The 27,640-nt window shown below is 43.9% G+C and overlaps 2 protein-coding genes across 6 annotated transcripts in view; one reads left to right on the top strand and one right to left on the bottom strand.

Annotated features, from left to right (window-relative positions):
- tbl1xr1a (tbl1x receptor 1a) overlaps window positions 1-13,542 on the top strand; it is a 36,975-nt gene extending 23,433 nt beyond the window's left edge. For all 3 annotated transcript variants that reach the window (XM_037113703.1, XM_037113704.1, XM_037113702.1), the window contains 14 exons: window positions 4,124-4,225; window positions 6,523-6,668; window positions 6,752-6,977; window positions 7,160-7,292; window positions 7,783-7,924; window positions 8,434-8,497; window positions 8,772-8,869; window positions 8,972-9,032; window positions 9,145-9,266; window positions 9,528-9,602; window positions 9,778-9,905; window positions 10,035-10,200; window positions 10,870-10,971; window positions 11,143-13,542. In XM_037113703.1, coding sequence (XP_036969598.1) covers window positions 4,168-4,225; window positions 6,523-6,668; window positions 6,752-6,977; window positions 7,160-7,292; window positions 7,783-7,924; window positions 8,434-8,497; window positions 8,772-8,869; window positions 8,972-9,032; window positions 9,145-9,266; window positions 9,528-9,602; window positions 9,778-9,905; window positions 10,035-10,200; window positions 10,870-10,971; window positions 11,143-11,169 — 1,548 coding nt within the window. In that variant the 5' untranslated portion in view covers window positions 4,124-4,167 and the 3' untranslated portion in view covers window positions 11,170-13,542. The remainder of the gene's footprint in view (window positions 1-4,123; window positions 4,226-6,522; window positions 6,669-6,751; window positions 6,978-7,159; window positions 7,293-7,782; window positions 7,925-8,433; window positions 8,498-8,771; window positions 8,870-8,971; window positions 9,033-9,144; window positions 9,267-9,527; window positions 9,603-9,777; window positions 9,906-10,034; window positions 10,201-10,869; window positions 10,972-11,142) is intronic.
- A 748-nt stretch (window positions 13,543-14,290) lies between these two features.
- si:ch211-51h4.2 overlaps window positions 14,291-27,640 on the bottom strand; it is a 71,609-nt gene continuing 58,259 nt past the window's right edge. Inside the window, exons 13-18 of one of the 3 annotated variants that reach the window (XM_037113699.1) lie at window positions 21,686-21,728; window positions 19,471-19,585; window positions 18,843-18,945; window positions 17,363-17,432; window positions 17,123-17,226; window positions 14,291-16,202 (exon numbers count right to left, since the gene is read on the bottom strand). In XM_037113699.1, the coding sequence (XP_036969594.1) occupies window positions 15,992-16,202; window positions 17,123-17,226; window positions 17,363-17,432; window positions 18,843-18,945; window positions 19,471-19,585; window positions 21,686-21,728 (646 nt within the window). In that variant the 3' untranslated portion in view covers window positions 14,291-15,991. The remainder of the gene's footprint in view (window positions 16,203-17,122; window positions 17,227-17,362; window positions 17,433-18,842; window positions 18,946-19,470; window positions 19,586-21,685; window positions 21,729-27,640) is intronic. The other 2 variants (XM_037113701.1, XM_037113700.1) reach the window with 2 other exon arrangements.

The raw sequence follows: 27,640 nt of genomic DNA, 5'->3' as shown, positions 1-27,640 counted from the left end.
TTTACTTTACTCTTTCTCTGCTTCCCATCATTGTTTGAAGTGTGGCATTCAAATTAGCTGCTGTTGTGTTTGGTTTAAAATCAATTCCTGCATGCTCCACAGCCAAAAAAAGAAAGATGTACTGCTACAGAACGTTTGTTATGACTGATGTCTGAATTAATATGCAAAGTGTTAGTTTAATATAATGTAGGTCATTTGTATTAATCCGCCCTAAAGGTGCCGCACGCGTGAGACTTACAGATAAATCGCACAATACACCTATACGTTTAATTGCCTCTGTTACTTATTTAAAGCAGTAATTGAATTTAAAGGTAGACAAGACAAACACGTGTTGCGTTTTACGTTGAAGCGCAGTGATTGGTTGAGGGAAGGAGCGACTGATTTAAAGCTGAGGTTGGTAAGATTGGAACGAAACCCAACGAGGACGAGCTTCACTTCGAAAGTATCTGGGCCTTCTTTTCAAAACACACCAAGTGGACGTGTTAGCGGCTAGTTCGCTACGTTCAACAAGCTCTCTCAAGTCTACTATTATTATTATTATTATTATTATTATTATTATTATTATTCCTGATTCTTGACATGTAACCAGTCAGGTGTGGGCGGGACATCGAGTTGGACCACAGAGTTGTGACTACAGAAAGAAAGACGCAGCTGCATTTAACCCCCATTTTATCTTTTGCTGATCTGAGAAATGATCTGATCCTCAATCTGTGTGCACCCCTAATCTGGAGTAATATCACAATATGTCTCAGATTTAGCCTCCAATATTTGTTTTTCTTAAACCAGTATGAAAATAATCCGGTCCTGAGCTAAGTTACTGTTCGCTTCCCTGTTTGAAGGCAGCAGCCATCACAATGGAAACGGCTTAAATAAGCTCGCTCCATTTGACTCCTTCCAACGAATACTGATTTGATCGTCGATTACCACGGCAACAGTGAAGGCTTTCCAAGCATTTGGGACGGCCCCACAGGAAGCTTTGTAATTCTGGAGTTTACTTGTAATCATTTGGTGAAATGTGAGGACGTTGATCTCAGACTTACATCTCGCAAGAGTTTAAAAGGACGAGCTGAAAAACTGCTTGTTGATTGAACTTAATGGTTATTTTTTAAATTTAGTTTCTATTTGTGTTTTTGTATTCAAGTGCATCATGTTGAAATGATTATAATATAGTTTCTGTTAGATGGATGATTATAAATGTGACACTATGAACTCCAGCCTCGGAAATATTTATATGAATAAATGATACACTGACACAATTTTCAACCATTATTGAACTTTCCATCGGCTTGTGTAACAGTTCACAGGTGTTGATATTTCCGGTCACTCTGTGTATTTAATGCCTGCACAGGTGTAACTACACCTGTGTGGATGTGGTCTGGAGTCTTGAGTAGTTTGTTTGTACTTGGCTGCAGTATTTTCTACAGTGACGCACATATTTATGTGTGTGCCATAAACACGCACTAACCACAAAGTGCCGGGGTGTGTTGCATGTTTAAAAGTTAGCAGGCAGCTGAAATGTGTGCAGCATGAAACTGCAGTGAATCAGAAGTGAGAGCAAACCCAACAGCTGCTTCCGGTTAATTATAGACCTAATTTAGCGTACAGTATGTCAGCAGTGGCAGTGTTTCATTGGCCGCTTGCAACTACTCACTGGAAAAATCTCAAGATGTTGCCGGTTAGCATTGAGCTGCTCTTCTTGCACTGTTTTTTTTTTTTTTTTAAAAATGGGATTAAGTTGCTACTTGCTGAGCATCTAACCCCGCTGACAGTCGTCTCTATGGAAAACTCAGTCGTCTCTCACCAGAGACAAAGGGTCCAGGCTCAGATAAGTATCTCAGAGCCGGCATGCCAGAAAACAACATCACCTCTTCTTCTGCTGTCTAGGCCACAGACTTGTTGCTCGTCTCCTGGGTCAAGGACGGATCCCTGAACAGCTCAGCCGTGGCAGCAGTGCTCTCCTGTGAAGGTGATGCAACTGGCTCAGATCTCGACGTCTCTCGGTGTGAAGTGTGCTGCTGCCGTTGTGGCTTTGACTACACTGTTAATCCCGTCAGTGGTCACAGGAGTAGAGACACACGGGCCCTCTGTTGCTTCACACAATGCCATGTGTGTTGTGTAATTACATCCTGTTTTGCTGTTGCAGTGACCAGCTTCCCCTCAGCTTTACATTAAAGATTCATCACACCGTCTCTGCTAATCACCTGCTGAAATTCCACAAGATAATTAGATATATTTGGTCACGAGAAGCGGGTAATGTTTGTTAATAACTGATCCTGTCTTACTTCCTGGTCCCCCACAACCCCTCTGAGTTTGACATTCTGCAGCGTTAAGGCCACAGGTCACGTTAATGTTTGTCCGTGCCAGACAAAGAAAATCCAACATCCTGGGAAATGAAATGTAAGCCAGCGCTCACAGGACCCCGGAGAGAGTTTCATCCACTTAAATGCCATTAAATGCACAGAAAGTCGCCTTCTCCTGGGAGAGAGATAGGGGGGAGGGGGGCTGCAGACACTGAGCTCCAGGCATTACATGGCTGATTATTCTCAGGGGAAATGGGCTTTGAGCTGGGCCTTATTTGGACTCCGCTCTCTGGCTCTCAGTCAGCTTTTCAAAGTCGTGGTTCCCAACCATCTGAGTTCATGAAACCACAGACAATAGCAGCGTAGACTCATGATCCCCTGACATGTGCTCGGCTGCACAAACATAAGAAGTCACACTGCGGGAGGCGTTGCGGTCCTGGAGACTTCTTCCCCATTTCTCAGTTGAGTAGTTTGCAAACACAAATTAGTGTATTCAATGATTTATGAGTGGTCAGGCGGAGGAGAAGCCGGTATGAAAGCAGAGAGCAGTAAAAGTGCAGAAGGAAATATTCAGTCCATGCACCGACTGCTGCTGCACCTCTGTTATGTGCAAACCAGCGAACACACATGGTTTGTGTAACATAAGTGCATCAACGTGTGTTGGACTAATTGTACTTCCAGGCAAGATAACTGCAACTATGTGGAAACACCAGCTAACCAGAAACTTAATGTTAATCACCCGACATCTGCCTCAGCGTTTCTCTACACGATGGACTGTACGTCATTCCCTCCCAAGTGTTGTATTAAAGTGATTTCACACATTTTATCATCCATCTGATCCCAGCTGGCACATTAAAAACATTAGGATTGTGGCGACACAGGGTGGCAAAGATGTTGTTGAGGTCTGATGGTTGTATTTAAGATGGATCTGAATGCTGATCACGTAGCATTTGCACATATAAATGGACTTAAAGTATAGTCTTTTTTTAATCTTGAATTGCGTTGTGATTGGATCTAAAGACGCAAAAATTGTAGGTCGAGCTGACCAGGATGTTTTTGTGGCTCCATTAGTGAGACTGAGACAGACAACGGCCACACTTTTGAAAAGAAAAGCGAAGGGTTTGGCTGACGAGTTATTCAGTTTGAGTGAAAAATGAGCGTCGCCAGCTGCTCGAACATGTTATTAATAATTCCCGGACAGACGGGGCGTCACAGCTCCAGAAAGTGATCGTAGCGATACTGATTTTATCTTCAGTCGTGACGACCATGAGGTCACCAGGAATGTGCTCTTGTTTGTGTTTGGTTAGCCAACACCGTTCTTGCTAGATGACATTCCAGCGAGAGTTGAAACGGGTTCAAGCGTCTCTGTGAGAGCTCGCTGAGTTGGTCAGCTGTCTGTCGAGCTAACTGCTCTTAAACACCGAATGGAATCGTGTTTGAAATGTATGTTTGTCTGTGGTAGCTGTTGTCACGATGCTGGACTTCTCTAATTTTGATGCAATGGCTTGAAGAATATGGATATCTGCTACCGCAGGACTGATGACTGATGTAGTTTAGTACCTCTGTCGTAAACCTTAAACTAGGTGAGGTCAACATTTATCTCAGCAGCGGTTCAGTAAAGAAATGATCTTGCGTTTTGGCTGTAAATCAAAAAGTGTAACACCAGAGTACTTTGACTACACTTCTGTTCGAGCCCCTGCAGCCACATTCAGACCGTCTTCATCATCCTGCGGTGATGGCTGTGTGCGTTGAGCAGTCGTGTTAATGAGTGTTTCCCTTCACTGACGATTCTCTCCCTCTCTCTCCCTCTGTGTGTTTTCCAGGCTCGGTGTGTGCGTGCTGACCTCATGGTGTAACAGGAATAAAGATGAGCATTAGCAGTGATGAGGTCAACTTCCTGGTCTACAGATACCTACAGGAGTCAGGTATCGTCCCGGCGCCTGCAATTCATCACGGCTGCACACAAAATGTCATTATTGCTTGTTTTCTTTTCTTTTGCTTTCTTACTTATCAGGTTTTTACATCTGATGTCATTCTGTTTTCCTGATCTTTTCAACCAATACGATTGATAAAAGTTTATAAAAGAGACGAACGTGAGCAGGATGGTTTCCTCTGTTGTTGCTTGTTGATACCTGCGAGCTGCGAGTCAGTTTGTTAAGTCAACTCTGGCTGCCTTGTGTACACAACAGTGTGTGTGTGCATGTGTGTGTGTGTGTGTGTGTGGGTCAGCTTGTTGTTTGAAAGGCACAATGTGGGGAAGAGAGGAAGTTGAGGGAAGAACGACAACATACACACAAGTGTGTGTGTGTGTGTGTGGATCAGTTGGATGAACAGCACAGTCTGTCAGCAAATGTGTGTGTGTACAATACTCCTCAGTCAGTGAGACTGAGACAGTGATTCACTACCGAATCAATCATAGATGGTAAACAGTCTGTATTTACTCAGAGAACTGGGCTAAAGGTTGTACCGAGAGTTTCCGCCATGTTAAGTATTGACTCGGACACTGGGAGTAAATCTGTGGTCGGCTGGATGAACCATGGTGCTTTTCAGACGGGACAAACTTTACGTACTTGCTTTGTGAAAGGAAATGTAGGTATGACAATGAGGTTTAATCTAACTATAGTGAGCCATGTCAAGCTCCATATCACTGCTGGCACTGGTCCACCGTTTCATGTGTGTGTCAGCGAAGGATTTAACGCCCTGTTACTTTCCTTCCTGCCCCGTATCATTTTTATTACACAACATATTTGATAAGGCACAGATGGCTTGTGTGTTTCACAAATTCCTGCCACTGTTGTTCTTGTGTTTCATGCTGACACCAGTCTGGCAGAAATTAAAATGATGTACAATCAGCAGACTGAGAGAGATTTATGTGTTTGTATAAAATGATCTAATATCTGTAGATTGCAGCGCGGGGTTATGGACTGGACATGTGATGAAGTCGTGCATGTTTCACAGCTGGTGCAGTTACAGTAGAACTCGTCTGTTGACTGATACGAACGTTTACATTCATGGAAATTTCTTGATCATAAGCTGTTACTATAGAGGGCTAATAGGAATAATAAGGCTAATTGTTGGCTGTTAATTTTCTGGCCTTGTCTGTCTACTTGCTAATGAATCACACGTCTGCACAGACAACCAGCTGCAGGATGAACTGAGTTATTCATGTGCTTGTTAGCTACGCGTGTCCCTGGTAGATACTACGTGACGCCACATGTTAGCTTGTCGTCCCATTGTTGTGTCGCTGCTGCTGACGTGTTTACTGACTCCTGAACCTGTAACATCCTCACACCGGCCCTGTGCTGCCCCTGCGGTTCATGTGCATGTTGCATCGAGTAGGACGAGGACGAGTAGCGTTAATTTCCACGGACGTAAACGGACATTTTTAAATGTTAACTTGCGTTGAAAGACGGGCATTTATGTAAGATGTTTTCGTGGCTAATTTTGCAGAGATCCGCACATTAGATGTGGAATAACTAGGTGAGATGTTCATCTGTCGATCCAAGTGAAAAAATAATTTTGCATGAAGAAATTAAGCTGCATTTTTTTTCTTCTGTAATACTCATTTTGACCACAAGAGTGCAGGTATATGTTTGATGTGAAGTGACATTAAATGTGAGATGCATCATTTTGTGTTGAATAAGACCTTCCATGTTTGATTTCTTCATTCTGGCTTTAACCACATCTGTGGCGCCAGTTTCCCCACAATCATTCGTACGCAGCCTCTTGTGGTCAAAATGAGTATTACAGAAATAAACGCTTCGAAAAGTGAGCTTTAATTTCCTTGCGACAATTTTTATTTCACTTTTTCACTTTGACACAGAACGGTTTTCGTGATTTTTTTTTTTTTGTTGCTGTTGTCTTCAATCTGCACATAAAAATACTTAAAACTCAGAAAATGGAGCTCACTTGCCCCTCAGGGCTTCCGTAGCTTTGTTACCAGAAGCTCTGTGAAATGCCAACACCGAGAATTGAAGTAGTACAAACGTTCTCGCTTACCTCAAAAAGAAACATGTTGGTGAATTGAAGACATGTCAGGAGTTAAAGAAGCACGGAACAGTCGCAGCAGTGATGAAAACAGAACATGTGCTCGTTTAATAAATCATGGGAAAGTGTACGAGGGGAATATGATTTCCTGTGATATAAAGTATGTCGTTACGTTCCGCTGCTCAAAATATCTCCTCTCCTGCCCTCTCCCTCCCTCCCTCCCTCCCCTCTGCAGGGTTCTCCCACTCAGCGTTCACGTTCGGTATAGAGAGTCACATCAGCCAGTCCAACATCAATGGTGCTCTGGTTCCCCCTGCTGCCCTCATCAGCATCATCCAGAAGGGCCTGCAGTACGTCGAGGCTGAAGTCAGCATCAATGAGGTGGGACGAGAACGAGACGGCTGATCTTCTGTCCTCCTCTCCTGCGTTTCCTCTCTAAACTGGTTTTTTCTGCCACTCCACAGGACGGCACATTATTTGACGGGCGGCCCATAGAGTCTCTGTCCCTGATCGACGCGGTGATGCCTGATGTGGTTCAGACGAGGCAGCAGGCCTACCGGGACAAGATGGCCCAGCAGCAGGCCGCCGCCTCAGCGCCGGCGTCGGCCACCGGAGGCAGCATCGCCGGCAACGCCAAGAACGGAGAGAACACTGCCAACGGGGAGGAGAACGGAGCCCACGCCTTAGCTAGTGAGTAACGTGTTTCACAAACAGAAAAACACATGTAGCGACGGGACGCTAACGGACACGACGACGGCACTTCTCACTACCCGAGCAGCAGGTTTACTGTAGATGAAAGATCTCACAGAACGGTTGATGACGACGTATGTCCTGCTCCTTCCTGGCTCGTTAACTTGACCTGTCATCCTCAGACAACCACGCAGACCTGATGGAGGTGGATGGAGATGTGGAGATCCCTCAGAACAAGGCCATGGTCCTGAGAGGCCACGAGTCGGAGGTCTTCATCTGTGCCTGGAACCCAGTCAGTGACCTGCTGGCATCGGGGTTAGTCACCTTCTCTTCTGGCTCTGGCTTTCTGTTCAGATCAAACAGCTAAACTCTACTTAAATCTTAATTCTGTGCCTAAAGGACGTTGTGGTTCCCGGTCAGCATCAGAACCTCTGCTGTCGCACCGCAAGAGTAACAAAGCAGCTTCTTTCCTCAGACTCCTGAACTCATCCTCAACACGCCACCATGAAAAACTATTGTTTTCTTGTGTCGTATAAAGAGATTACAACTTAGATTTCGTTTAACAACAGTGTGATATTGATATCAGATTTCTTGCGACAGACCTAACATGTCGTCCTGCTGACTTTCACAATCACTGTGTCCTCGTGCCCACATGTTGCCCCACCGATGAGGAAAAAAAGAAACTTGCTGACGAACGACTTTAAAGAGGAACCAGTGCCCTGTGGATGTTGTGGTTTTTGGTGTGTTCTTCTGGTTTAACAGGAAGGTCAAGTATCAGTAACACGTCTGTGTGTGTGTGTCTCAGGTCCGGTGATTCGACGGCTCGTATCTGGAACCTGAGTGAGAACAGTACAAGCAGCTCCACACAGCTGGTCCTGAGACACTGCATACGAGAGGGAGGGCAGGACGTCCCCAGCAACAAAGATGTCACCTCACTAGACTGGAATGTAAGCACACACACACACACACACACACACACACACACACACACACAGGAATAAGGCCGTATCATGTATCATCCCGCTGCTTCACTGTCAGAGTTATACGTGGTTTTATCATAACATCGTTATCGTGTTATGATGATTTCCACCGTGCTGCGTGTGCAGTCCTGCAGACAGCAGACGGGCACATTACAACAAACACCTCAGCAGAGGAACGTAACTGTCGGCGATGTCTCACGCTGGAGAATCAGTGAGTGAAATTTTCCTTCAGTTCAGCCAGTGGATTTCAAACCTGAGCCAAGGGCAGAGGCAAAACTTTCCTGGAACGAGTCCACGCTGATGGAAAACACACACCGACACACACACACACACGACCTCTCTGCTGATAGCAGCTGAATCACTGCAAAACAGTTCATCCAGCCTCGACTGCATCAGACAGAAAGGTGTTCAAACTGGCCTGTCATCACCTGTCTGACACACTCTTACACCTCTCTCTCTCTCTCTCTCTCTGGCAGAGCGAGGGCACGCTGTTAGCAACCGGCTCCTACGACGGCTTTGCCAGAATATGGACGAAGGACGGTGAGACGACTTGATCTCATTAGACAGAAGCATGAAGTTAACCTGCAGCATGTGCAGGGAAAACAACATGAGTGTGTATCTGATGCAGCTGTTTGTATATTGGATCATGGAAAACCCAAATAATGATGCTGTGCTGTTGAGCCTCTTGATGCCCTTGAATCGTTGAACAGCACTGCCATCTAGTGGCAGGTTAGCATAAACCAGCGTGTCAGGGTCACTGATACTCTGTGTGGAGGTGATACTTACAGATTGTGCTCATGTTTGTGCTCCACAGGAAACCTGGCCAGCACACTGGGCCAACACAAAGGTCCCATCTTTGCCCTCAAGTGGAATAAAAAAGGCAATTTTATCCTCAGTGCAGGAGTAGACAAGGTAAACCAACCAACACGACACGTAACTCGACTCGTGTGCATGTAGCTGATGATCTGTAATATTCACTATCAGCTCTAACTGCATGTTTGTGTCTCCCGGCAGACAACAATCATTTGGGACGCTCATACAGGAGAAGCCAAACAGCAGTTTCCCTTCCATTCAGGTACAAAACACTGAATGTTGTGACGTAGAGTTGTTAAGTTTTAACACGGTTGTGATGTCTTCCAGTACATACTGATCTTTCTGACGTCCGTCCGTCCGTCTTCCTCCCTCAGCTCCGGCACTAGACGTGGACTGGCAGAGCAACAACACGTTCGCCTCCTGTAGTACAGACATGTGTATCCACGTCTGTAAACTGGGACAGGACCGACCCATTAAAACATTCCAGGGACACACAGTAAGTGTGTTTCACTTGTGTGTGTTTGTGTTTGGTTGCACATCTCGCACTGACCGATGTGTAACTTTCTAAGGGCCCAGAGCAGAAGTTCGTATGGATGTTTGGTTTAATGAGCGTATGTTGAAGCACCGAGGAACATTTAACACTTTTGGGCATTTAAGTATTTAATTACAAAACATATAAACACAAACACGCCGCGTAGACGGAACAAGGAAGGCGTCGGTGTTTGTGCTCATGCCCTCGTCTTCTTTCTCTCTCCAGAATGAAGTAAATGCAATCAAGTGGGATCCCACAGGGAACCTGCTCGCCTCCTGCTCAGACGACATGACGTTGAAGGTGAGCTGAGATTATTCACAGCGTGTGTTGACCTTTGAGATTTCTCTTCTTCTTCTTCTTCCTCTGCTTTTAATAGAAGATGCCCTCCCAAAAATAATATCTGTTTAAAGGGAGGATGTCTTTCCAGGTTGCAGTCAGTTAAAAAAGTGTTTGTTTTTGTTTGTTTTTTTGACAGATTTGGAGTATGAAGCAGGACTCGTGTGTCCACGACCTGCAGGCCCACAGTAAAGAAATCTACACCATCAAATGGAGTCCCACCGGCCCTGGAACCAACAATCCCAGCGCTAACCTCATGCTAGCCAGGTGAGCGACTATGTGTGTGACGCAAACAAGGAAATAAATAAATACAGAGTGACGTTTGTGTTCAGTACACACCGTGTTGTAGTTGTAACTTTTATCACCTTATGTGTGTCGCTGTCTCCTCCTCCGCAGTGCGTCGTTCGACTCGACGGTCCGTCTCTGGGACGTGGAGAGAGGCATCTGCATCCACACGCTGACTAAACACCAGGAGCCGGTCTACAGCGTGGCGTTCAGTCCTGACGGTCGGCATCTGGCCAGCGGCTCCTTTGACAAATGCGTGCACATCTGGAATACACAGGTGAGGAGGAGAAGGGGGAGGGGACAGTACGTACGTGACCTGTACACCTCAGAACAGTGTGAACACTCCGCTGTGGTCTTTAGATCAGTTTGAGTGTTGCAGTGTTTTGTCATCAGTTGGTGACAGAAGTGGTTGAACTTTGCTTTTAGCATCATTTAGCTCCATGTTGTCGTTAATTCAGTTCAGGGTCTGCATCCCTCTGAAGGACCCGGCCGAGTCCTTCAGAGAGACCTTGTGTCAGCCGTTTTTGGAGCATTTCCTGGTTGCGTCACCAGATGTTTTACACTTGCGTCCGCGAAAGTGAGGATCTACGTCACGCGATGTCGCCATTTTCTCTCTTTCTTTCTTCTTTTTCGGGTGTGCAAAGAATCTTGGGATATGTGAGGCTGCGAAGGATCGTAGCGGTGCATCCTGCAAAAAACAGTCTTCATGTGGCTTTGTGACATAATTGGCCTTTAAACGCTCCTCTGAAGGATGCATGATGAGGATGAACTGAGACGTAGCATGTGACTGTATGTGACCTGCTCAGCACCAACAGACAGACACGTGACTGCTGCCCCCCGGTGGCCAAACAGATGAATTACAGCAGTTGTGAAAGGCTCATTGTGTTTGTTTTAAACATTTCCACCTTATAATCCCTGACTCTCTCTCCCTGCTTCTGTCTCTCAGACGGGGGCTTTAGTCCACAGTTACAGAGGGACGGGGGGAATCTTCGAGGTTTGCTGGAACGCAGCGGGGGACAAAGTGGGAGCCAGCGCATCAGACGGATCTGTAAGTGTTCACAGGACTGACTGGAGCGTTTGTTAGCAACAGTATGAGATTCACATCAGTTACAATGAGCCTGAATGGTATGAAAACAGGAGGTTTTTTCTCATCTTTGACTCCTAACTGATCGACGACCCATCAGCCCCGCACATTAATCCCTCTGCTCCTCTGTCCCAGGTGTGTGTACTAGACCTTCGGAAATAGTGCTGCTGTTTGTTGGAAGCCATGGACCGACCATGAATGTGTACATAGCCAAATGACTGTCCCTGCCTGCCCTGCGTACTGCTCACGCTTACGACTACGGCCCCGCCCACCGACAGACAGGAAGCAGGAAACAGGAACAGGAAGCAAAAAAAAGCACCCGACACAGCAGGTCCAGACGCAGGGACGAACAAGATGGACGGACACACAGACAGACAGACACACAGACAGACAGACAGACGGGCGGATGGATGGATGGATGGATGGAAGCGCCCCTCTCTATCTGTGCAGACTCTTCCAGAGATGCAGAAGGGACGCAGTGAAAAAAAGAAAAAACTTGATAAGACAAAAAAAAAAAAAAAAGTTACAGATCCGTATATGTACCAAAATTTGGAAGCTATTTTGCTTTTTTTGATCTTTAACCCCCCCCAATGCTCATCGTCATCAAAATGAAAAACAATGAAAAAAGTGTTGATCTTTGTTACTAGTTGGATCTCATTGTGCAGACATATCAACTTCTCCACCATACGATAGGATGGCACTTAGTTTTTTTTAAATTTCAGATCTCTTGTTTCAATGTTTTTATATTTTTTATCTGTGGGGGGGAGGGGGCGGGGCTGGTCGAGGTTTAACACATCGGAGAAGTACATACACACACCTACACAAACACACACACACACACCAGACAGCTCTCAAAAATCGGTGTCCTCGTCACGATTTCAGACGAACAGCTTCTGTTGTTTCATGTGTTTCAGTCGTGCTTCTGCAGTCGTCACACGGTTAAAACCTCCAGATGCAGTAATGATAATAATAATGATAATTATCCACGTGTGTTTTTCTTTGGACGCCCCGTATTCATCCACCTGCCGACAGGTGTTCACCTGACGGAACATCTAGATGCTTTAAAACAGCTCCTCTGTGCACTATCTGATCTAGATGGGTTTTTTTTCCCCCAGTTGTTCTTCCCGCCTCAGATTACATCCTGTAACTCAGCCAGTCGGATCCAAGCAAATCTTTTCAACTGTTTTTTTTTTAAAACAAATTTGGCATCCACATTTTACAGAGTTTACCTGTCACTTTGATTCAAGCTCAAATCATCAGGTGTGGTGCTGGACAAGCTGATAAACCCGCTTCAGATCTCTGCAGATTCTGGAATAAGTTGTAGAAGCTCTGGAGACAGAAATCAATCTTGGCGAAGGTCCACGAGTGAAACCAGAGAATCACGTGAGCAAAATGTGTTTCTGTTGCAGTCCACAGAGTTAAAGTTTGCTGAACTTTGCTGCAAATTTAATGGCACCTACAGCTAGCAGCAGTTAAAGTTCACTCTGGTGAAATGCTGCCCCCTGTTGGTTTGGAGCAGGAGCTCAACATGTGCTAACACCTTTTTAAAGATGCAAAATGGTACTTTGGACCCCAAATTCCCTCGATTGGCAGACTGATGAAAAACAATTTACAATTAGGCTTTCTTTAGCAGCAAATATATGTTTTTAAATTCTTAGCACTGCTAACTGAGCCAACAGTCATGGAACGAAACGAAAAACAAGAATAATTCTAACACATTGCACCTTTAATAACTCCACAGCAGCTCTGCCTCCAGAACCTGTACAACTGAAATCTGAAGTCTTTTTACTGTTTTAATAACAGAACCTGCAACCAGCCACGTTTCTCAGGCTGCTGTTCATCCTTTGTTGAAGAGACGTCGCCTTCTGTTCGTTTCTCTCGTTCAGACATAGAAAAACGTCGAGTTTAGAAATGCAGCTGATGAAGACATTTTCCCCACTGTTGGATCTCACTGGCTGATCCAGAACCAGAAACGTTTAAGCAATATGTGGACATCTTTCACGTCTGTGTTTTATCACCAGGTTCTTGTCATCATGTGGGGACAACAACCACATTTGTTTGTAACCCTGCTGACATTTAAAAAAAAAAACATCCTGGTGAATTTAAAACGGTCAGAAGTGAAGAAGAAGTCGCCTGCAGTGCGTTTGAACTCGTTCACCTTCTCCGGCTCACGTTTCTGTCCCGAGCTCCTTCCTGACGACACGTTTTATACTCTTTTAAAAGACGAATTTAAAGTTACATTTTTGTAATTTCTTTGTAGATTTGAAAAAAAAAGACAAAACAAAAAATGTGAATTGATGATTTATTGGGCAGTGTTAATTTACATGTTCGATAAATTTTAAAGATTTTTTTTTTTCTTTTGTTACTTTGATGCAAACAGTTAAAAGGTTTGACCCTGTAATGTAAAAGCTTACTGGGCTGAGCTGTCGTTCTGAAGGCACCTTCACTGGGAAGAGTTTTTTTTTTTTCTTCTTTCCCAGAAGTAAATTACCACTAAATTTGTCTGTTTTTAATAAAGAAATGTTTTAATTTTAATTTTTCTTTTTCCCCCTTTTCTTTTGCTTGAATCTTTTTGGGACGTTTGGTCTCAGAAAATGACTTTTTCCCCTGAAGAAGAACCTCTTGGCTCACACACACACACACACACACACACACACACACACACACACAGTTTGGAGAAAAAAAAGAAGGAAGTCTTTAAATTAAATAAAAATTGTAATTTTTCAATCAAGCCAAGACTCCAGGGAATTATTCTGGTTCCCCCCCCACTTTTTTTTTTCCCCCCATCGCTATAATCGGGAGTCTCAGATGTTTTGGTGGCGACAGCTGCTCTGGAGTCAGATGGAATCTCATTGGTTGACGCACAACGGAACATTTCTGAGCACAGAAAGTTGTATTATTATTATTATTATTATTATTTTTTTAGGAGAAACAGTCAAAGAATAATTTAAATTGAAAAGTCTCTGTGCGGTTCCTCTCAGATTTCCTGCCGTGATCTCTCGCTACAGAAGCTATAAAACAATAAATGTACACGTATGAATATGTTTTCTGCACTGAACAAAGTTGAATTGAACCTCTGCGTCTGGAGCCAAAGACTAATTAAATCCTCCATAATCAATCTGGCTAGAAAATGTTAAGTAATTACCAAATATGTGTGATTGGACGACACTCGTTACATCTGCCTGCAGAGCCATTCAGAGAAACTGTACGACCGCAGATCAGCTTTATTTCCTCCTGTTTCTTCTGTTATTAATTGGAGATTTTTTTTTTTCTACTAATGGACTTTTCCTGTATTTGAAGCACTTGAGCCAACAGTTCTGATGATTCGATTGGTGTGTTCATGCCGTCCTCGGGTCTTTGTCACCACAGAGCATCATGTCAGCCCAGCAGCGTCTTCTCTCCCGCGGGGTCTCCAAGCCTTTGATTTCTTTTTTTATTTTTTCCTTTTCTTTCTTTCTTTCTTTCTTTTTTTTTTTTCCTGCAACTCGCATCACATCGATCTGTTATCATTTCAGTCAGATCAGTGGAACAAAAGTCCAGAATAAAATATATTTTGATAAGAGTCTGGAGTTTTTATTTGTGAGTGTGTGACTCAGACAGAAAGAAAAATAAAGAATCCGTGTTTAATTCAGGTCAAAACAAAGAGTAACAGCTTTAATAAAGCTCGATCTTCCCTCATGCTGGTGCTTTCTGTGTACGTGAAACTAAAGCGGCGTGCATGTTTGCACAGGAGAACAAAAGGAAGTTGCAGCCACTTGGATTTTTGTCTCTCCTGAATGAAACCTGCTGCTGGCTCCTCTCAGGTGACTCATGTCTACTGTAGAGACAGAAGACTGGAATCCACAGCTAAATGATTTATGTGTGTATAAGATGTGAAAGCAAACATGAGACTGAGGCTAAATGTTGGTGAGAAGCCGTCACATCAGATGATCTAACTTTCTAACATCAGGGTTCGTCCGGTGTGAAACAACGATACTCTGATCTGTGAACATGCAGTTTGAGAGTGTCGCTGTCATGACAGGTGATGTTAGAAACACGAGCTGCAGTTGCATCACGCGTCACAAGTCCTTTGCGTTGTGTGGATGAGAGGCGTTAATGGTCTGACTATAGATCCGTAAACAGCTTTTCAGTTGTAAAAATATCAGCCAAGTCAAATCTCACATCAGTATTTCCTCAGTCAGCTCCATCTTCCCTCCCCACAGACGGCCGGACGGATCAAATGATCACAGTCGATGGTAGAAATCTGAGATTAAACCAAACAGCATTAAACTTCTGGTTCATCTGTACAGTGACAGGTGATGAAGAGGATGAAGAGGATGAAGGTGTCAGTCCTTCTTAATAAATTACTCCAACAGTTGAATTGGCTAATTTCATATTTTACATAATAGAGCAGAAGTGAACATAATTATATTACATTTTCATTCACATAAATATCATTTTATTCTCTGCAGAGTGCATTATAATAACTTAACCTACTGTATATGTGATTAAATAGTATTTCAGTCAAACTTGTATATTAACAGCTGCACAGCACCGGGGACCAGATGCATCAGACTCTGTACATTCAGCGTCTGGAGTTTTCTTCTTCAAATATCACCCCCGAACACACGCTGCTACAGACACAAATCTATCTTTTTTTTTTTACTGGCCTATGAATTATTTTGTGCTTACGTCTCGTCCACACACATCTGGCCCCTGGTGGGAAAAAATCCTCCGGCACCCCAAAATGTTCCCAGTTAATTGGGAATATTAAATATTTAAAAAAAAAAAAAGGAAAAAGTTTTACAGCTTGCATGCGCAGGGAGGCCACTGGAGTTCAAGAAGACAAAGAAAAGAGTGCAAAAGCATTCAAACAATGAAAACGCTCGTCTGTAAAATATTCTGTAACTGTATCAGGAGCTTGATGAGTATGAATACGATATAAAAGCACTTTGATTTTTTTGGCTATTTGAAACTGCTGCTGCGTCTGTTCTGCGGCGAGGGATCAGAGCAGGACGGACAGATTGGCTGCCGTTAAGTTCTCGGTCAGGTTGTGGACGTGTGCTTCCAGACCATGGCTGTACAGGTGCAGGTAGTGAGCCACGTCCGCCAGCGTCTGCAGGACGTCGTAGGTGACCGCAAACAGGAAGTAGCAGGGCAGCAGCCAGCTGAGGCTGAAGACGCAGTCGCCCACCGGCAGAGGGACGGCCAGGTGCCTGAGAGGACGAGAGAGACGGAACGGTTACATCTCTGGTTACTGAGTCGGAGGTTTTAATGTTTCTGTTTTTGTTTTTTTATTATCTTAAACCCGACTGACCGAGCTGTGCAGCCTGACAGACAAACTCAGAACTTAATTTCCAACTCTAGTGAAGATTTCAGCAGACGAACAACAAAACACTGACAGCATCTTCGCTCTCTGGGAATTGTGTAAAACTGTACGTGATGCAGGAGACAGAACGCCATAATGCTGCAACAACACCTGTTACTTTTGGCTCAGTGGCCACGTTGTGATCTTTCATTGGGATTTGTGTGTTTATACAACTCAGTCCAACTAACAGAAGCTCAGACAGTGACTTACACTTACTAAGGTTTCATTTATTACAGGGTTTCTGCAGGTGTGAACAAGTCAAATTTAAGACTTTTTAAGATCATTTGAACTAAATTTAAGACCTTTTTACATCCAAATCTGTTGCCAAAATGTTTAGCAATGGTGTTCAAAATCCAAAGCACCTCCGCTTTCAACGTCAGAGTTGAGCCGAAGATGGTTTGAACGTCGATTGACTGTGTGATTGGCGGCAGAGGCGGCGCAGATTTCGGGTCAAGCAGAACTGGATGAACTCGGACCGGGAACTGTTGACAGCAGCGTACAGAAGTGTGTGATGCCGTGACTTCGCTGGAGACTTTTAGAAGCTTAACTGGTGTTTTTCTGATTTTAACACCAGGACTGACTGTGAATCTCACCAACAAATTTCCCCAAAACAAAACGAAACAGAGGCGACAAAATGAAATGAACGTACAGATTTAAGACCGATATGCAAAATCTGGATGGATTTTAGGCTTTTTACGACCTTGCAGAAACCCTGTATTAGGAATTTATTAGGAACCAAACAAACACTGTTGAAGTGTTTCCACTCACTGGAATCTGTCCTCTCTGGCTTCTCTCAGCATGATGAAGACAAACAGGCCGACTTCAGTGTTGAGTGAGAACGACACGACTTTGTCCAACATGACGACAAAACCCTGAAGAGACGGGAGGAAAACTTCCATCATTCATCATCATCATCATCATCAGCGATCTACATTCACTTCAATCATCACTGTTAATGTGTGTGTGTGTGTGTGTGTGTGTGTGTGTGTGTGTGTGTGTGTTATTTACCCTGGGATCACACACCGACACGATAAAAATAATCGTGAATCCGAGCAGCGACATGAATCCTTTGACCAAGCTGGAGGAAATGAGAGACAGAGAGACGGAGATGGAGCTTTAAATCAACTTAAAAAAAAAAAAAAAAATCAAAGTAAACATCTGAAAACTGTTTCAGGTGAATTATACGTCACGCACACGGACAGAAAAATACACGGCGGGTTAAATAATTACAGCAGGACAGCCAGAAACAGGCGGCGGAGACAGCTGAAGGAGCCAACAGTAAACTGAGGGTGAAATAGGTTTCAGACGGCTTTTGGTGAAATATGGTGCGAGCGCAGTGAAACAGTGAGAGTCTGGAGCCTGGAGGAAAGTCCCTCAACAGTGTAACACACATTTTATGTTTGCTTTAAACTCAAATTTACGACGAGACAGTAACATTTGTCAAAGAAGTAATAACTTTGGCTGCAGCGCGACGTGAGTTGTGGAAGAACTGCCGGTGGTTTAAGAAAATGTCTCTGGACTGTTTTTGGTTCAAACTTTTTTTGGATTTCTGGTCGCTCGGGCTTCTGTGGGCTGATTGAAGAGCTTTTAGAAACACAATGTACCTCCATCATTTCACAGCACGGCAGTGACATGAACCATTTTGGCCTCAGCTCTTAATTGAGTAGCACTGGAGAGGAAAAGATTTTGGGGGGTTGGAAGAAAAACAACCACTCAGGGTGATGACGGCGACGCCGGCGGAGACGTGGGCTGCTATTCTCGTCTTCGTAGGAAACTTTTGTGTGGCGAGCGAGAGACGAGAAACAGGTGCAGAAAAAAATCCAGAGGTAACTGAATTCACTTCTTTTCACACAAAGCTACAGTGTGTACAGCTTCATGCAGATCAGGGTGACGTGGCCTGTCATTGTGTTGGATGATTAACAATATTATTGTCGTTTTAAGACTGTAAGATTCTATCACACTGCTGATATGATGATAAAATAAAAGCACAACTTCACAGAGTGAAGATTCAGAAATTGGAATATTTATAAAGTAACTCATTCATTCCTTTATGCCACTGAGATTAGATTAAAAATCGCTGCACGACCAAAACGATGGCAACAATCGGATGTTGGTGGATAAAGTTGACAAATTAATGACGTGTTTGTCATGACAGGTGAGGTGGTGATGCACCTGAAACTGTTTGGTGTACACTGTCTCACTGATATAATTCTACTTCACCTTGTGACGTCTCATCAGGCATCAACAGATCACAGATCTGCCTGCTAACTGCTTCTATAAGACATTTTAACATCTGGAGAACCACAGGTGTAACTCATAACATAACGCCTGATCTGTTGGTTCTGTCCCTTCAGCATCACATCATATCCTCACACTTTTTCTCGTTCCCTCCAGGTGAGGCGACGGCACAGAGTGCCGCCGCGATGCGTTCTGACAAACGTGAGCCGTTGAACCAAACGCTCGAGCTTCACTCCCGCCTCGCTCTCACCTTCTCGCCGAGCAGACGCGCTGTTTGTTTGGCAGGTTTCTCTCCCAGGCTTTGGACAGCCACTCCAGCCTGCTGCTGCACAGCGCCGCCACCAGGCCGTCAACTGACACAAAACACAGTCAAAGCAAAACACATCACACCCGAAGACAGAAGATACTTTAATATGATCCTGCAGCCGACCTGAGCACGGTCGCTCGTTACACGACTTCACCTAACGTTCCTCCTTTTACTGCCGTAATAATTATAACGGCCGATGGAGGTCGAGGCCCAGATCAGGACAAGCGACGTCACTAAACACCGGAGCTGCCATTCCAACATGGAAACCTCTGATGACAGAGAAATAATCAATGTTGTTGTGAACGAGTCCATAATTAGAAAATGAGTTTCTCGTGCATTGGGGCCAACGTAACTTCTGCAGCTTCGTCAACGTCTTGGGGAGGTGTGAGTGTCGTAATCTACAACCTCACTGCTAGATGCTGCTAAATACTCAATGCATTACACACTGTAACTTTAAATATTGAAACTCTCTGAAGGAAAACGCCCCTAAACAGTTGCAATAACACTCGCAATTCACTCGCACAACACGTGTACGTTAGTGGTAACAGAGGTGGTGCAGGAGGAAACTTACTGGTGTGTTTCATGGCAGATCCCATCACCAGGAAGGACACGGTGACACTGATGGCGATGAAGACCTGGATCAGCTCAGCCACCCAGGAGTACGCCCTGTAACGTTCATTAATAATCTACATGTGATGGTGGGGAGGGTGATGGATGTTGGTGGATTTGGAAAAATGGGGACAAACGAGGAAGAAGGGAGGCACGTTTTTTTTTAATCTATTTGGTTTGTATTTGAACAGAAGTTTAGAGACACTCTGTGATCTGTCGGCCTCCTCAGACCGTTTTTCGCTGGTTTCTCTCCATCTTTGATCGGTGAAATCAGCAGTTTTTGCGTGGGATGAAAACGTGCAGAGACTCGTCCCTCCACGAGTGAAACATTTAACTGTCGTGACAAACGCAATTAACTCGGGTCACATCGCTAATTGTACCGGTGGGTCCGCGGCTCCTCTCTCTTTGTGAGCTCAGCTAATTGTTACATAAAAATCTTGCCTCAGCCGGTTTTCATGCTCCCGAGCTATATTAATTTTAAAGGAACTGAGCCCGGCCCGCTCCGTTGTACAGTTTTTGACTACCAATTACTGTGTCAGCCCGGCCAGCCGCTACGGCTAATTGCTGCATGTTTCTATTAGCAACCCAGGAAGCTGTTAGCAGGGTAAAAAAAGTTTCCAGTGTAATTGAATCGAATTTGTTTGATCTAAACACAGGCCGAGCACATCCTGCAGCAAACGAACTCACAACACACAATTATCTGGCGCTGCATGAGGCTTTTCTAACACACTAATTACACTGTACCGCGGCTTTACATGTGAGTGTTCGCAGTGTTTGCTGGCACTACATACCGAACGAACACAACACAACAAAGACTGAGACGTCAACAAAGATCCAAGTGGATCAGCACTGCCGGCAGCATCACGGACTGGTGCTGGCTCCACCAAAATATTCATCAGCTCCAGGAGAAATGGTGCTGCTATATTATGATGAATGCTAACAAAGTTATAGAACACTAGCTGGCATTTTCAAATTCCTAACTGTTCCCCCGATGTTGGCGAAACCTCTGGCGCCAGGAAAACTTTGTTTGTCTAGACTTAGACTGTTGGTATAAGCCTGCCACTGGCCAATTCCTCCTGATTGTTAAACCCCAATCTCAACAGAGTTATCAGCCTACATGTTGAAATGAAAAGTTTCTCCACCACACTCGCGGTTAAGTGTCACTCAAGACGGGTTTGAAGAAATACTGGCTGACTGGCGGAGTTTAATGCATAGCAGCTGAATACTTTATTATAAAAATGGTGATAAAAATGGCAGCACCAACAACCCCATGAAACACTGACAACTACAACACTACTGCAGCTCCCGTTATGTCAGATATCCAGCTAGTCCGGCTATAATATGGCGATGAAGTTAAAATTACGGAAGTTCACAGTTCTGTTGTCAAGTTAACTATCAGAAGACGTACAGCTCTTCTCTGCAGTGGTGATCAGCTGGTTTTGGTACGAACTGAAGCCTGAAGCGAGATTAACTGCTAACTGTGAGCCTGAGAATGAAGTTAGTGTTTGAAAACCAACTAATGTGGTTCTTAATATTTTCAACTGCATCATTCACAACTTAGGTCTGTACAAAAGTAATATAACTGTCATTTTGTTGGCTAACAATGATACTAACAATGAATATTTTTTTCCCTTCTCCCAGATAAACTTCGATTGCACCTCACAGGACACGTCATGTTAAGTTTCATCACATAAACTCATTCAGAAGTGAGATATGAGGCTTAATTTAACCCCGCAAGTCTTTAAGGGTATAAAAAAAAAAAAGTGTTGAAGCGTCTCTACTGCTGATACTTCAGGAGTGTGAAGACTGAAACACAAACTGATGTCAGTTAAATGAACTCAAACGCGTCGCAGGAGGTTTGTAATTACGGGTGTTCTGGTTTTAAACCAACCTTTATGACTCAAACCCCAACTTCTGTTTATCTGTGTATATTCAGTCGAAGGAAACCGGGCGGCTGTTTGCTCTAGATGTTGTTTATCTACGCTTCCACGGCGTTTCATCAGGACTCAAAGGATCCAACAATGTTTCAGTCTTCCCCATCGCGCACGGCTCACATATTACTGAAGGTATTCAAGAGACATTCAGGTGTGAAGGTTAATATCCTCACTGCTCGGTATTATTTTGTTTATTCTAACGCCGAGTGCATCAGACACACAGTCAGGAGTGTGGAGTTTTACCTTCGTCAGTGGAATAGTTGCAATCTCTCCTGCTTTCTCAGACCTGGAGGGCAAAACAGAGACAGAAGAAAAGCTGATGCCGTTATCGAGCGTCGATGGCCCGACAATTAGAGCGCTTCATCTTTCAACGCCGACGCTTTCTGACACCCACAAGGTTTTAAAACGCTGCGTCGATTCAAATGGAACCACAAATACGTAGATAAAGAAGATACAGATGTGTTATTCAACATTTCTTCTTTTCATTTTCTTCAATTTGAGAACATTTCCAAAGGCAAAAAGAGTGAGTCAGTCAGACGATGAAGAAGAAAATAAAAGTTTGATAACGTAAACTGACAATCCTGAGTATTATGTGAAGCTTCAGTCCACTCACAGTGACGACTTCACAGACTAAGTGAGTTTTCAGAGTATCGAGTCATCTAATGGCTCACAGGAAATAAACAACAAAAGCACAAAACTTCAAGTCAGAAATAGAAAACTATCCTGCTTTTTTTTTCTTGCTCTAAATGTTAAACGATGAAGATAATATTGTGTTATATTGTCGTCACTCCTCAGTGAGCTTGTAGGAGGAGAAGAGCCGTTCAACATTTAGATGTTATATCGTTCAAGTAATACACAATTTTATTTTCTGAACAATATTTTCTGACAGTCATATTGTGACATTATCGGCATGTTTGGTGCTTTAAAGGAGATAAAACATATCTAATATCAAATACTGTATATCAGAATATAGCCAAAAAATACTGCAATATTATTTTCAGCCTGTATCACCCAGTGTGAGAATATTTATTTACAATAACATGCAACAGCTTTAACTTTCAGGCCAATCAGCTGATTCCTCATGTAGATGAACGACATAATGACCTGATATTCTTAAATCAGTGTAGCGCTGCCATCATGACCAACAAAAAAAGATTTCTTAGTTTCTCATTACAACAACACACTTCTTTTATTTATGGTTCTAACATCATAATGAGATATCTTGCTTTTGTGAATCAACAAGAAGGTTAACAAAAGTGATATGTTGTTTTTCAAAGAAAAAAACTAAATAATTAGGTGTCTAATAACGGGACAATGTGCTTTAATAACACTGAAATCATCATAAATTGAGAAAAGCTCCACAAGAAATGAGCGATTTAGATTTGTTGTTCGTTAGTGTAAATGAACAGAGTTAAAAACCTTGAGAAGATATTCCTGCAATATAATCAGATCGTAGTGTTTGTATGTGTGTGTGTGTGTGTGTGTGTGTTTTTGTTCCTGTACATTTCTAACAGTAACTATCATTTATAAAGCGGCCGCCCTCGACATTAATTAATCTTCATTAAGAAAGAGACTCTGGCTTTCTCTGTGTTCCTCTGGTCGCCGGCCAGCAGACGGATCTCCTGGGGAGATACAAGAACGCTACAGTGGGGGGAAAATATTGTCCTAAATATTAAATGAGGCACAAATGGTAGTAAAACATATGGCGGGTCGGGGCCGAACCTATGAATCAGTGTTTCCATTTTAAACACTAATTCTGGCCATTTGTCTCCTGCTGCTGTGGAGCGCTGCAGGTTCTCATTACGCTGAACTTCACTCTGAAAGCAGGTGGGAACGTCACATCTATTACCAACAACTGTGTGCTGCAATCACCAAATTGTAGAGCTTGTCAAAAATATCCCCCCCAAAAAAAATAATAATCTGAGTGTTTTTACAGAGGTCCATCACCCAACAGACAGACATCTGAGGGACTACCGGCCAACAGCGATGTAAACGTTAGATAACGTGCAGATATAAACGATGTCCTGAGGACAGATCCTGAACATCTGGAGTCTCTCCTCTGGTAAAAATCTTCCACTTCTGGACGACGACCAAAGTCTTATAAAATAATGGCTCAATTTTTATGTCCATTGATGTTTCCTCCACCTCCGGCATCAAGACAAACGCCTGCTGACGTAACAAGTATCAAATACGTGAATATTTTTCCAGTGTTATTTCTTTAGCTTCTTTTTAATAATTTATTACCCAGAAAATATTATTTAACCCTCCTAAAATATCACCATAAACAACTTTACAACTTGTAATTGAAACAAAACATTTGAAAGTTCCTGAAGTTTGTGACTTCTGCCCGGTGGTTTGATCTGCGCCCACGTTAAGCAGCTCAGACGATGCTCTTAATCACAGGTCACTCTTCCCGTTAGACAGCCGTAACGTCGACCAGTGTTGGCAAGCTGGTTGGATCTGGTGCAGTGAGCGCGTACCTGGCAGAGTGTTTGTTGAGCAGATTTCGAGTCGGGAGCTGCTCTTGAGATAATTTCATGTAATTGTCCCTTTCAAAGTCGAAGGCTGATTTTGCAGGGATGTTGACATAAACTACAGTTTTGGACGAGAAAACTCTATAATATATATATTGGTTGTCTAGACATTTATTTAAAACCACAAATGTTGAAGTAATTTTGAGGAAAAACACCAATTTTAAGACTTGGACTTGTGCTAATGCTACATGTCCACAGGCTAAACTCTCTGCACCTGATTGGACGAACGCTGCTCTGGATCTCAAACAGGCTCATTTAGAAACTTTCTCTTGTATAAAGGAAAAAAAAAAAAACTGCCGAAATGTGTTTCTGAAGAACTAAGACATGCTGAATCTGTCTTCATATAAACGTGACAGTGTTAGTTTTTTTCTCATTGCTCGGCTGCTCCTCAAAATACTTGAAGCGTACACGTGACTTTAAAAATAACTTGGATGCACCTCGGTGACGAGAGGCAGCACTCACACACTGTAATGTGTTCTGAGCTCAGGGTTAATGGGCCACTTCAGATTTAATTGACCTCAGCCTCTTTCCTCTTATCTTTGAATAACCCTGCTCTGTTCAAGAGGATTTTTCTGTGCTCGTCCTTCCTCCTTTTTTCGTAAAACAGCTCTCGAGCATTCTGCTGCTGCTGAATCACAGACTGTCAGTCATTTAGAAACACGACGTGACCGGATACTTTGGAGTATTCGAGCACATCATCACAACCGGCTCCAGCACTTCTACTTGAAGACAGTTTCCTTCCTGTATTAAGCCTCCAAGTTTCCATCCTTCTCTCCTAACGAGAGTCCAGAACCTGAGTTGTCCAGCAGCCACACAGGGACTTTGGTTTTGCTGGTTTGGCCGGAGCTCCTTCTTCTTCGATCTCACCGACTGCTCTCTGCTCGTTAACCCAGTTGTTGTTCAGAGTTTTTCCCTCTCCTCTGCTCTGCTCCCGGCCCTTCAGCTCAGAGGTCAGGCGCTCAAAGTCGGCTTCATCTTCCGCTCTGGAAGGCAAAGCTCAGCCTCGTCGCACCTCCTCCTCGCTCCTCTTTCAGAGTCAGGGGCCCTTTGATTGGCTCCTTCTACCACCAGCATCAGTAGCCCCATTCACACAGGAGGAGACATGTAAAAGCTGCAGCTCAACAATTCTCAGCCGATGGTGATTCACACAGAGTGAAGCATCTCCGCCTTAAAGACAAGCAGCCGTAAATTCACACAGAAAACTGTGCAGCGGCTCCTAAAGAGGCGTGCCTCAGTATGTTTTCAAGGTGTTTCCACGGTGTCCTCCCTGTCAATCTCACAGAGATGGAGGCTGTTTTCTGGGGGAAAGTTCACTGAAGTCTCGGTCCGGAGGGATGACCGTCGCGGCAGTTTATCTTCATCACAAAAACAGTGAGTTAAAGTTTTCTGCTGGTGACAGACGCTGTTTTTCGGGCAGAAATGTGACAAAGAGTCGGGAGGACAGACAGGATGACAGACAGGAGGACAGACAGCATGACAGACAGGAGGACAGACAGGAGGACAGACAGCATGACAGACAGGAGGACAGTCAGGAGGACAGACAGCATGACAGACAGGAGGACAGACAGGAGGACAGACAGGAGGACAGACAGGAGGACGGACGCTTCTCCTCATATATCCATGGTATTTTTTTCCTCGTATAAGTTGCCCAAGACAGTTACAGTTACTACGTTACTGTTGTTTGGTCATTTCTCTGTATTAAGTTGAATGAAGGACCCGTGTAGTTAACTGACCGTCCGATCGACATGCCCTCGATACGCAAAGCCGGCTTATCCGTTCACACTGGTTCGGTTCTGATACTACCTCCAGAGGCGGACCAGCACTGAGACGAGGCGTACTAAAGCCACACCGAAAAGCCGGTCTGAACGGGGCTGCTTTCTTCCCTCAGCTCTTTATACACCTGTCTTCTTATCTTACATCCAATATGTGTAATACTGCAATATGCCTCAACCACACTTCTGTGGTTAGTATCGCAATTCAATAAAGTTGAGGGACTTGTGAGAGACAGGTTTTTACAAAGACGAGCCAAAAGTGAAGCAGCAGAGGAAAAAAAAAAACATAAACTGACTTTAAGTCGTTAGTGTTGGTTGAGCTCCAAATCCACTTGATCCTGTTACAGCCCTCCAGCGCGGGACTGATTTTCTGTTAAAAATATTGTCTCAAAGCTGTCGGCGGTATTTCCATCTCATCCAGAGCCGCGGAAAACACAACAGCTTCAGACAGGGTTCAAAGTTTTTACTCATCAGGGCTCGTAAACCGACTCTGACACGTTTTATTCGTGGCTCTTGTTTGTGACTTTAAATTTAGCCTGTGGCTTTTTCTGTTCTTAAGAATTCAATAAACCGAGCTTGCGAGCTGCAGGAGTGTAATATTTTGTTCAGACAACAAAAAATGTTCAATATATTTATAATTGCCGACATTTATAGTCCCTAGAAGCTCTATGGTACAGACATTAAAGCTGCTGGAATCACTGTCATCATTTTGGATAACTTCCTGTCCGATCGGCACCATCAGGACAGGACCGCCTCTTTACGGTGTTCTCGGTCCTGATTGGATAAAGTGGACTGGGTGTCATGGAGTCAAAGTGGACATTTTATACCATTTGAACAAACGTGTTCTTGAAAAACTGCATTTACGAGAACGGGACACTGCAGACGTCACAATGTGCTTCGATCCTGCAGTTCTGGCTGCATGTCGTGGCGTCTTTTAGCAAATGACTGAGTTCTGAATCGCCCCTGATGGCTGAGCAGAGAAATAACGTGGTTCGGTCAGCATGGCAGCCTCAACCCGAGTAGACGGTGGACCGGAAAGATATTTTATAAACACTAATAAGTCCGTTTCAGTTTTGATGGAACTGAATTGACACTGTTCTGCACTTTCCCGACCTCAAAACTGACCACAAAGTTACAAAGTTACACCGAGAAAACATCTGCAACAAAAACTGACAAGAAAATTAACACACGGTCTCGAGTTAAAAAAACGATTTAAATAATATCCACGGCTGCGTTCACCATCCATAAAACACCAGCTGAACAGAAGCAAAGGTTATCAGATAATGAACCTCGCGCGTTATGAAGCAGTGTTACGTAACTGTATATTTTTAAGTCGCCTTCAAACGGCCAGATAATGTTAGAAATATTTTCTTTTGCACGTCGAGGAGAGACACTGCTGACGCTGTAAAGATAAAGAATAACAGCGCAGCCTAACTGAAAACATTATGTGTGTGTATGTGTGTGTGGCTGTGTAATTGTATTTCAGATAACGTAATGTGAGGTTTTGCTTCACGACTGTCGTTTCTAAGATGGGACCTGGAAACGCAACACGCCAAAGTCGCTCACATCCGCGTCACTTTCTCATTAACTTCCTTCTCCTCTACATCTCTTCTGCCGCAGCTCATCCTATGTATGCTTTTATTTATTTTTTTAAACTTGGGGTTGCGACATGCTGAGTCACAGCAGGGGGGATCAGGGAGACTAAACTAATTAAAAAGACAGGAGACGGCGATGACACGGCACTGTGTGAATCGTTTTTTTTTTGGGTGGGGAGTTGAGAATCGCCGGAGCTAATAAGCCTCATACAGGGGCTCCTCGGGCAGGGAAGAGACTTTTTTTTTTTTTCTCAATCGCTGGTTTCTGAGCGAATGCTGTGAAAGGAAAGAAAAGCT

Source organism: Acanthopagrus latus, chromosome 11, assembly GCF_904848185.1.
Source record: "Acanthopagrus latus isolate v.2019 chromosome 11, fAcaLat1.1, whole genome shotgun sequence".
NCBI lineage: Eukaryota > Metazoa > Chordata > Actinopteri > Spariformes > Sparidae > Acanthopagrus > Acanthopagrus latus.
This window is presented reverse-complemented; position numbering and strand designations above follow the sequence as displayed.